General features: G+C 46.1%; 1 protein-coding gene across 1 annotated transcript in view; it reads right to left on the reverse strand.

Moving 5' to 3' along the window:
• Positions 1 to 8,407, reverse strand: part of sgip1a (SH3GL interacting endocytic adaptor 1a) — a 111,651-nt gene extending 103,244 nt beyond the window's left edge. Inside the window, exons 1-2 of the mRNA XM_039001741.1 lie at positions 7,587 to 8,407; positions 7,349 to 7,467 (exon numbers count right to left, since the gene is read on the reverse strand). Of these exons, the coding sequence (XP_038857669.1) occupies positions 7,349 to 7,467; positions 7,587 to 8,407 (940 nt within the window). The remainder of the gene's footprint in view (positions 1 to 7,348; positions 7,468 to 7,586) is intronic.
• Between the last annotated feature and the right edge of the window lie 3,289 nt (positions 8,408 to 11,696).

An 11,696-nucleotide genomic window follows, 5' to 3' on the forward strand; every position in this document is an offset into this window, starting at 1 on the left:
CCACAAATGTGCATGTGTCTGCTCAAACGGTCAGAAACAGACTCCATGAGGGTGGTATGAGGGCCCGACGTCCACAGGTGGGGGTTGTGCTTACAGCCCAACACCGTGCAGGACGTTTGGCATTTGCCAGAGAACACCAAGATTGGCAAATTCGCCACTGGCGCCCTGTGCTCTTCACAGATGAAAGCAGGTTCACACTGAGCACATGTGACAGACGTGACAGAGTCTGGAGACGCCGTGGAGAACGTTCTGCTGCCTGCAACATCCTCCAGCATGACCGGTTTGGCGGTGGGTCAGTCATGGTGTGGGGTGGCATTTCTTTGGGGGGCCGCACAGCCCTCCATGTGCTCGCCAGAGGTAGCCTGACTGCCATTAGGTACCGAGATGAGATCCTCAGACCCCTTGTGAGACCATATGCTGGTGCGGTTGGCCCTGGGTTCCTCCTAATGCAAGACAATGCTAGACCTCATGTGGCTGGAGTGTGTCAGCAGTTCCTGCAAGAGGAAGGCATTGATGCTATGGACTGGCCCGCCCGTTCCCCAGACCTGAATCCAATTGAGCACATCTGGGACATCATGTCTCGCTCCATCCACCAACGCCACGTTGCACCACAGACTGATGAGCCACCTCATCAGGAGCATGCCCAGGCGTTGTAGGGAGGTCATACAGGCACGTGGAGGCCACACACACTACTGAGCCTCATTTTGACTTGTTTTAAGGACATTACATCAAAGTTGGATCAGCCTGTAGTGTGGTTTTCCACTTTAATTTTGAGTGTGACTCCAAATCCAGACCTCCATGGGTTGATAAATTTGATTTCCATTGATAATTTTTGTGTGATTTTGTTGTCAGCACATTCAACTATGTAAAGAAAAAAATATTTAATAAGAATATTTCATTCATTCAGATCTAGGATGTGTTATTTTAGTGTTCCCTATTTTTTTGAGCAGTGTATATACATACACATATATGTAGGTGTATATATATATATGTGTATGTATGTGTATATATATATGTGTGTGTGTGTATATATATATATATTATATATAAATATATATATACACATATATACATATATATATATATACATACAGTGGGGAGAACAAGTATTTGATACACTGCCGATTTTGCAGGTTTTCCTACTTACAAAGCATGTAGAGGTCTGTCATTTTTATCATAGGTACACTTCAACTGTGAGAGACGGAATCTAAAACAAAAATCCAGAAAATCCCATTGTATGATTTTTAAGTAATTCATTTGCATTTTATTGCATGACATAAGTATTTGATCACCTACCAACCAGTAAGAATTCCGGCTCTCACAGAGCTGTTAGTTTTCCTTTAAGAAGCCCTCCTGTTCTCCACTCATTACCTGTATTAACTGCACCTGTTTGAACTATACAAATGCCTGAAGGTACCACGTTCATCTGTACAACAATAGTACACAAGTATAAACACCATGGGACCACGCAGACGTCATACCGCTCAGGAAGGAGACACGTTCTGTCTCCTAGAGATGAACATACTTTGGTGTGAAAAGTGCAAATCAATCCCAGAACAACAGCAAAGGACCTTGTGAAGATGCTGGAGGAAACAGGTACTAAAGTAGCTATATCCACAGTAAAACGAGTCCTATATCGACATAACCTGAAAGGTCGCTCAGCAAGGAAGAAGCCACTGCTCCAAAACCGCCATAGAAAAGTCAGACTACGGTTTGCAACGGCACATGGGGACAAAGATCATACTTTTTGGAGAAATGTCCTCTGGTCTGATGAAACAAAAATAGAACTGTTTGGCCATAATGACCATCGTTATGTTTAGAGGAAAAAGGGGGAGGCTTGCAAGCTGAAGAACACCATCCCAACCGTGAAGCACGGGTGGCAGCATCATGTTGTGGGGGTGCTTTGCTACAGGAGGGACTGGTGCACTTCACAAAATAGATGGCATCATGAGGGAGGAAAATGATGTGGATATATTGAAGCAACATCTCAAGACATCAGTCAGGAAGTTAAAGCTTAGTCGCAAATGGGTCTTCCAAATGGACAATGACCCCAAGCATACTTCCAAAGTTGTGGCAAAATGGCTTAAGGACAACAAAGTCAAGGTATTGGAGTGGCCATCACAAAGCTCTGACCTCAATCCCATAGAAAATGTGTGGGCAGAACTGAAAAATCGTGTGCGAGCAAGGAGGCCTACAAATCTGATTCAGTTACACCAGTTCTGTCAGGAGGAATGGGCCAAAATTCACCCAACTTATTGTGGGAAGCTTGTGGAAGGCGACCCGAAACGTTTAACCCAAGTTAAACAATTTAAAGGCAATGCTACCAAATACTAATTGAGTGTATGTAAACTTCTGACCCACTGGGAATGTGATGAAAGCTGAAATAAATCATTCTCTCTACTATTATTCTGACATTTCACATTCATAAATAAAGTGGTGATCCTAACTGACCTAAGACACGGAATTTTTACAAGGATTAAATGTCAGGAATTGTGAAAAACGGAGTTTAAATGTATTTGGCTAAGGTGTATGTAAACTTCTGACTTCAACTGTATATGTATGTGGTAGTAGTCATTCTCCCCTGGCTAAACCCCACCAGCAACAGAACAATCAAACGTCATCATACCAACAACCAATGCTAATTACCATAAAATGCCTGGATACCCTCACTCTTACTACCAGTCTCTCCCTCTCTAGTGGGCAGGGCAGAGCGTGAGCTGTGTCTGGGGTGTCATTAGGTCACTGTGGGCGAGACAGACAGAGAGAGTACGTGGCTGGCCGAGCGGCACGTAGGCACACGGACACAGACCCACCTTATCACTGCCAAGCTGACTGACTGGCTGGCCCTCGCCTGGCCTGGTTGAATGTTGTTTTAGTTTATGTCCGCTGCTGCCTAATCAGCATCCCTCAGCGCCAGGGCTGGCTGGGAGGGGTGAATGGGGGGGGGGGGGGGGGGGGGGTCTCAGGTCTGAGACAGACGTGACACACAAAACATGGACCAAGGGAGCTGAGGGGATATACCTTCCCTTTCAGAGGAGGACATCAGGACAGTGACTCAGGGGCGACGACTCACTGGTGGCAGCGGCCCCAATAGTCTTATACTAATTATAATGGGCTAAATGTAGTTACAAAAGTTCAATCAGTAAGGCTGGTCTGAATGGATTGTCACTTCATTCATCTAGTAGACTCTATAACTCACATCACTTCCTATCTCACTCATCAGCATAGCAGGTATTAATATCGTAGGAGTTTTAACGATACTTCATCAGCGTAGCAGGTTTTTATAGTGTATATAACGTTACCCCATCAGCATAGCAGGTATTGATATGGAAGTGTTCATTTTACCCAATCAGCATAGCAGGTACTGTATTGATATGGGAGTGTCCATGTCACCCCATCAGCATAGCAGGTATTGATATGGGAGTGTCCATGTCACCCCATCAGCATAGCAGGTATTGATATGGGAGTGTCCATATCACCCCATCAGCATAGCAGGTATTGATATGGGAGTGTCCATATCACCCCATCAGCATAGCAGGTATTGATATGGGAGTGTCCATGTCACCCCATCAGCATAGCAGGTATTGATATGGGAGTGTCCATATCACCCCATCAGCATAGCAGATATTGATATGGGAGTGTCCATGTCACCCCATCAGCATAGCAGGTATTGATATGGGAGTGTCCATGTCACAACATCAGCATAGCAGGTATTGATATGGGAGTGTCCATGGCACCCCATCAGCATAGCAGGTATTGATATGGGAGTGTCCATGTCACCCCATCAGCATAGCAGGTATTGATATGGGAGTGTCCATGTCACCCCATCAGCATAGCAGGTATTGATATGGGAGTGTCCATATCACCCCATCAGCATAGCAGGTATTGATATGGGAGTGTCCATGTCACCCCATCAGCATAGCAGGTATTGATATGGGAGTGTCCATATCACCCCATCAGCATAGCAGGTATTGATATGGGAGTGTCCATGTCACCCCATCAGCATAGCAGGTATTGATATGGGAGTGTCCATGTCACCCCATCAGCATAGCAGATATTGATATGGGAGTGTCCATATCACCCCATCAGCATAGCAGGTATTGATATGGGAGTGTCCATATCACCCCATCAGCATAGCAGGTATTGATATGGGAGTGTCCATGTCACCCCATCAGCATAGCAGGTATTGATATGGGAGTGTCCATGTCACCCCATCAGCATAGCAGGTATTGATATGGGAGTGTCCATATCACCCCATCAGCATAACAGATATTGATATGGGAGTGTCCATGTCACCCCATCAGCATAGCAGGTATTGATATGGGAGTGTCCATGTCACCCCATCAGCATAGCAGGTATTGATATGGGAGTGTCCATGTCACCCCATCAGCATAGCAGGTATTGATATGGGAGTGTCCATATCACCCCATCAGCATAGCAGATATTGATATGGGAGTGTCCATATCACCCCATCAGCATAGCAGGTATTGATATGGGAGTGTCCATATCACCCCATCAGCATAGCAGATATTGATATGGGAGTGTCCATGTCACCCCATCAGCATAGCAGGTATTGATATGGGAGTGTCCATGTCACCCCATCAGCATAGCAGGTATTGATATGGGAGTGTCCATATCACCCCATCAGCATAGCAGATATTGATATGGGAATGTCCATATCACCCCATCAGCATAGCAGGTATTGATATGGGAGTGTCCATATCACCCCATCAGCATAGCAGATATTGATATGGGAGTGTCCATGTCACCCCATCAGCATAGCAGGTATTGATATGGGAGTGTCCATATCACCCCATCAGCATAGCAGGTATTGATATGGGAGTGTCCATGTCACCCCATCAGCATAGCAGATATTGATATGGGAGTGTCCATGTCACCCCATCAGCATAGCAGGTATTGATATGGGAGTGTCCATGTCACCCCATCAGCATAGCATTTTACCACATCAGGATAGCGTCACGTCGCTCCACTTTACCATTAGCAAGCGTGTGGAATGTCATTCACCTATTTAACTTCAGCCAATGAGCATGGAACACGAAGGCAATTCTATGGGCTCACTCGTGCAATAATCACTTCCCTTTCTGTCAATCTAGGGGACTATTTATGTCAACTCACCCATTGTCTCTCACTTGATGTTTTGCAGCAACCGTCTTCCATTGACCTTCCACCTCCCCATCACCACAATAACTTGAAGGCCTGTCATCGGAAACCCAATCTCCAAGCAGGGGGGTGTTTCGATGCTTAGCTGCCCAGCCTAGGGCAACCTGTCATCAGTTCTGAGGAGCATTCCTCTGAGACGAGGCCTACCCCAAACTATTCAAAACTCCGTATTCTGTCTCTATTATCATTCAGTTAAGCCTGTACTCGATTGAACAGCTGTATGTTATGGTGACATCACACCATACCTCTTCCAGTAAGACTGAGCAGTGAGCCCACCTCTTCACAGAAAGCTTGTGTATACTGTTTACTCCCAGAGTGGATCTGGTTATTGTGGAGCCACTCTCTACTCAACCTCTACCACAGTCTACACTGAAGAACACTCTGTAACACTGTTACAGCCTTACAGTTTTTCCTGACTACTTGGTTAGGTCATGTGGTCTGGAAAAACTCCTGCCCAAATGCATATAGAATCATAGAATTATGAATTAAAATACTAGAATGGACATGAACCTTCTTATGATGGGATAAAGGTCAGCCATTTTGGTTAGGGAGATGGTCAACCATGGTTTGTTAGTGGTGTGATAAGATATTGTGTAAAATAATGAAGTTGAAGAATGTATCTGCAATGTATGTGTGTTAGCTAGCTAGTCAGACAGTTTTAGAGGAATGATAAATGCCAATATGCCAACATTCAATTTAAACAATGCAGTCAATCCACAGCCATACACCACACCAATCAGTTGATGATAGGACTTAGACAAGTTGTAAATGCAACAAGTACTGATATTGTATCATATAATAGCACTCACAGCTTTCCAAGAAAACAAAAATTGATACTTTGTGGACTGTTTACATACGTTTTAAAGGCTATTTATACAGAAAATGTGTATAAAACCTGTATAAACTGTGTTTATAATTACAGTGCATTCGGAAAGTATTCAGACCACTTGACTTTTTCCATATTTTGTAGTTACAGCCTTATTCTAAAATGGATTAAATCTTTTTTTTGTCCTCATCAATCTACACACAATAGCCCATAATGACAAAGCAAAAACAGGTTTTTGGAAATTTTTGCGAATATATTACAAATATAGACAGGTGTGTGCCTATCCAAATTATGTCCAGTCAATTGAATTTACCACAGGTGGCCTCTAAGCTGTAGAAACATCTCAAGAATGATCAATGGAAACAGGATGCACCAGAGTTCAATTTCTTGTCTCATAGCAAAGGGTCTGAATACTTAGATAAATATAGTATCTGTTTTAATTTTTTATAAATTTGCAAACATTTCTTAAAACCTGTTTTCACTTTGTCATTATGGGGTATTGTGTGTAGATTGATGAGGAAAGTGTTTTATTTAATCCATTTTCGATTAAGTCTGTAAGGTAACACCGGCTCCGATGCTCGTCGTATGTGGCACGGCCTGCAAACTATTACAGACTACAAAGGGAAGCACAGCCGCGAGCTGCCCAGTGACACGAGCGTACCAGACGAGCTAAATCACTTCTATGCTCACTTCGAGGCAAGCAACAGTGAGGCATGCATGAGAGCATCTGCTGTTCTGGACGACTGCGTGATCACGATCTCCGTAGCCGACATGAGTAAGACCTTTAAACAGGTCAACATTCACAAGGCTGCAGGGCCAGATGGATTACCAGGACGGGTGCTCCGGGCATGTGCTGACCAACTGGCAGGTGTCTTCACTGACATTTTCAACATGTCCCTGATTGAGTCTGTAATTGTTTCAAGCAGACCACCATAGTCCCTGTGCCCAAGAACACTCAGGTAACCTGCCTAAATGACTACAGACCCGTAGTACTCACGTCCGTAGTCATGAAGTGCTTTGAAAGGCTGGTCATGGCTCACATTAACACCATCATCCCAGAAACCCTATGTAACAGCATAGCTTCCGTCCCTCTCCTCGCCCCTACCTGGGCTCGAACCAGGGACCCTCTGCACACATCAACAACTGCCTCCCACGAAGTCGTTACCAATTGCTCCACAAAAGCCGCAGCCCTTGCAGGGCAAGGGGAACAACTACTTCAAGGTCTCATGTTATGTGGTTCCATGTTGATGTTATGTTGTTCTGTGCTATGTTGTTGTTCTGTGTTGTTGTTATGTGGTTCTATGCTGTGCTGTTGTTATGTTGATCTGTGCTATGCTGTACCGTGCGCAGTTGTGTGGTGAGGTTCCTTGTGGAGCCACTGGGGAGAGTGAATATGGGTCACTCCTACACATACCGCACAGCACACATCAAAGGCCAGAACATTGTGTCGGAGCTCCCCTCTGGCGAAGAACAGCAGAAGATAACAGAGGGACACATACACCCCCCTTCCCGACAGCCCCTGCTCCTTCCCGACAGCCCCTGCTCCTTCCTGACAGCCCCTGCTCCTTCCTGACAGCACCTGCTCCTCCCTGACAGCCCCGGCTCCTTCCTGACAGCCCCTGCTCCTTCCTGACAGCACCTGCTCCTCCCTGACAGCCCCGGCTCCTTCCTGACAGCCCCTGCTCCTTCCCGACAGCCTCTGCTCCTTCCTGACACCCCTGCTCCTTCCCGACAGCCCCTGCTCCTTCCCGACAGCCCCTGCTCCTTCCCGACAGCCCCTGCTCCTTCCCGACAGCCTCTGGTCCTTCCTGACAGCCCCTGCTCCTTCCTGACACCCCTGCTCCTTCCCGACAGCCCCTGCTCCTTCCCGACAGCCCCTGCTCCTTCCCGACAGCCCCTGCTCCTTCCCGACAGCCCCTGCTCCTCCCTGACAGCCCCGGCTCCTTCCTGACAGCCCCTGCTCCTTCCCGACAGCCCCTGCTCCTTCCCGACAGCCCCTGCTCCTTCCCGACAGCCCCGGCTCCTTCCCGACAGCCTCTGCTCCTTCCCGACAGCCCCTGCTCCTTCCCGACAGCCCCGGCTCCTTCCCGACAGCCCCTGCTCCTTCCCGAAAGCCCCTGCTCCTTCCCGACAGCACCTGCTCCTTCCCGACAGCACCTGCTCCTTCCCGACAGCCCCTGCTCCTCCCTGACAGCCCCTGCTCCTTCCCGACAGCCCCTGCTCCTTCCCGACAGCACCTGCTCCTTCCCGACAGCACCTGCTCCTTCCCGACAGCCCCTGCTCCTTCCCGACAGCCCCTGCTCCTTCCCGACAGCCCCTGCTCCTTCCCGACAGCCCCTGCTCCTTCCCGACAGCCCCTGCTCCTTCCTGACAGCCCCTGCGCCGCCTAGTCTTACTCATCAGTGAGTTATTTCACATCAGCTGAGATGTGTCATGTAATATAGCATATGTTCTCCCTCCCTGACTCCACACGCAGAGCCTCAGCTCCCCTACGCACTGCTAAAACAGCTCAGCACCATCCTTTACACCGCTCTACATGCCCGGGGAAGCACTCAGCTATGACATTTACAGACTCACACCATGAGTCTGAAGCTAACTTTAAATGTTAGGGTTAGGGGTTAGAAGAGGGAGACTGACAGCCTTTGTACAGGAAAGCCTATAGAATAAAGACATGACCTACGCAGTGCGCACACACCAGCATGAGTGCTGCCTGGCACTCCGTTCCTCTTCCAGAATCTACTGTCTCTTCCTGCTACCAACCATAGATTGATTATTCATAGGTATGACTCCCTTCCTTGCGGAGGAGCCAGTGTGTGTGTGTGTGTGTGTGTGTGTGTGTGTGTGTGTGTGTGTGTGTGTGTGTGTGTGTGTGTGTGTGTGTGTGTGTGTGTGTGTGTGTGTGTGTGTGTGTGTGTGTGTGTGTGTGTGTGTGTGTGTGCGTACTGAACATTAGTTGGGAGGATCAACAGCTTCCTGACTAGGCCAACATCCCCAACGTAGAATCCCAAATCATCCGACACCAACTCTGGCAGAAAGGACACTGTGTCCGCATGCCTGACTCAAGGCTGCTCTAACTGGAAGAAGGGAACAGAATGCAAGGGGGGCAAAAGAAAAGGTACAAAGACACCCTTAAAATCAACCTCAGAAAATGCAACATAAACACAACTGGGAACTCCTTGCCACAGAGCATACACACTAACTACATCAGACTAAGAGGACATCTGCACCACTCTGGCCAATTCAAAACAACAGAAGTGCAAAGACCAACCCACCAAGAAATGCACTGCCCTCCAACCTCGCTGCGTTTGTAGCTCCAGGATCAGCCTGCTCAGATAACAAGCAATTCTGCATGCAGAGACTCACACTCTTTCTCTCCCTCTCCCTCCAACTAAACATTAGGACCAGCACAACCCCTGTGACTGATCACCATGCATATTCAAGTGGGCGAGTGTGTTACAGAGAGGAATGAGAAGTATGGAGAGACACACACACACACACACACACACACACACACACACACACACACACACACACACACACACACACACACACACACACACACACACACACACACACACACACACACACACACACACACACACACACACACACACCTCAGAGTTAGGAAAGATATAAACGAACCTGCTATGACATTTCAATCCGACACTGTGAAGCAGGCCCTGACTCAACAGATATTATGTAATCCACTCAGCCTAATCAATCAGGCTGTCTGTCGCTTAGCTAACTATAGCTCATTTCCAAAATGGAAATTATTATTTCTCAATTGTATCAGACAGACGTCTCAAATTGACCACCTCAGCCTCAATCAGCCTCAGTAAACGACCACTCTGCCCTTTCAGAAAAACTGGTCTCTCCTTTCTCTCTATTTCCCTCCCAGCTCTCTCCCTCCGTCTCTGTTCTAACGGTGGTGTGCGATTCCAGAAGGCTCTTTCATGTGGTCAATATCAGAGTTGCGTAATAAACTTTGACCAGCTGCTAGATTTTCTCAAGTATGTGTGTGTGTGTGTGTGTGTGTGTGTGTGTGTGTGTGTGTGTGTGTGTGTGTGTGTGTGTGTGTGTGTGTGTGTGTGTGTGTGTGTGTGTGTGTGTGTGTGTGTGTGTGTGTGTTAGAGGTCGACCGATTATGATTATTCAACGCCAATACCAATACCGATTAATCGGCCGATTTTTTGTTTATTTATTTGTAATAATGACAATTACAACAATACTGAATGAACACTTATCTTAACTTAATATAATACATCAATAAAATAAATGTAGCCTCAAATAAATAATGAAACATGTTCAATTTGGTTTAAATAATGCAAAAATAAAGTGTTGGAGAAGAAAGTAAAAGTGCAATATGTGCTGTGCCATGTAAGAAAGCTAACGTTTCAGTTCCTTGCTCAGAACATGAGAACATATGAAAGCTGGTGGTTCCTTTTAACATGAGTCTTCAATATTCCCAGGTAAGAAGTTTTAGGTTGTAGTTATTATAGGAATTATAGGACTATTTCTCTCTATACGATTTGTATTTCATATACCTTTGACTATTGGATGTTCTTATAGGCACTTTAGTATTGCCAGTGTAACAGTATAGCTTCCATCCCTCTCCTCGCCGCTACCTGGGCTCGAACCAGGAACACATCGACAACAGCCACCCTCGAAGCAGCGTTACCCATGCAGAGCAAGGGGAACAACTACTCCAAGTCTCAGAGCGAGTGACGTTTGAAACGCTATTAGCTCGCAACCCGCTAACTTGCTAGCCATTTCACATCGGTTACACCAGCCTAATCTCGGGAGTTGATAGGCTTGAAGTCATAAACAGCGCAATGCTTGAAGCACAGCGAAGAGCTGCTGGCAAAACGCACGAAAGTGCTGTTTGAATGAATGCTTACGAGCCTGCTGGTGCCTACCGTCGCTCAGTCAGACTGCTCTATCAAATCATAGACTTAATTATAACATAATAACACACAGAAATACGAGCCTTAGGTCATTAATATGGTCGAATCCGGAAACTATCATCTCGAAAACAAAACGTTTATTCTTTCAGTGAAATATGGAACCGTTCCGTATTTTATCTAACGGGTGGCATCCATAAGTCTAAATATTCCCGTTACATTGCACAACCTTCAATGTTATGTCATAATTACGTAAAATTCTGGCAAATTAGTTCGCAATGAGCCAGGCGGCCCAAAATGTTGCATATACTCTGACTCTGCGTGCAATGAACGCAAGAGAAGTGACACAATTTCACCTGGTTAATATTGCCTGCTAACCTGGATATATTTTAACTAAATATGCAGGTTTAAAAATATATACTTCTGTGTATTATTTTAAGAAAGGCATTGATGTTTATGGTTAGGTACACGTTGGAGCAACGACAGTCCTTTTTCGCGAATGCGCACTGCATCGATTATATGCAACGCAGGACACGCTAGATAAACTAGTAATATCATCAACCATGTGTAGTTATAACTAGTGATTATGATTGATTGATTGATTGTTTTTTATAAGATAAGTTTAATGCTAGCTAGCAACTTACCTTGGCTTCTTACTGCATTCGCGTAACAGGCGGGCTCCTCGTGAGGCAGGTGGTTAGAGCGTTGGACTAGTTAACTGTAAGGTTGCAAGATTGAATCCCTGAGCTGACAAGGTAAAAATCTGTCGTTCTGCCCCTGAACAAGGC

This window comes from Salvelinus namaycush, chromosome 10 (assembly GCF_016432855.1).
Source record: "Salvelinus namaycush isolate Seneca chromosome 10, SaNama_1.0, whole genome shotgun sequence".
Taxonomy (NCBI): Eukaryota; Metazoa; Chordata; class Actinopteri; order Salmoniformes; family Salmonidae; genus Salvelinus; species Salvelinus namaycush.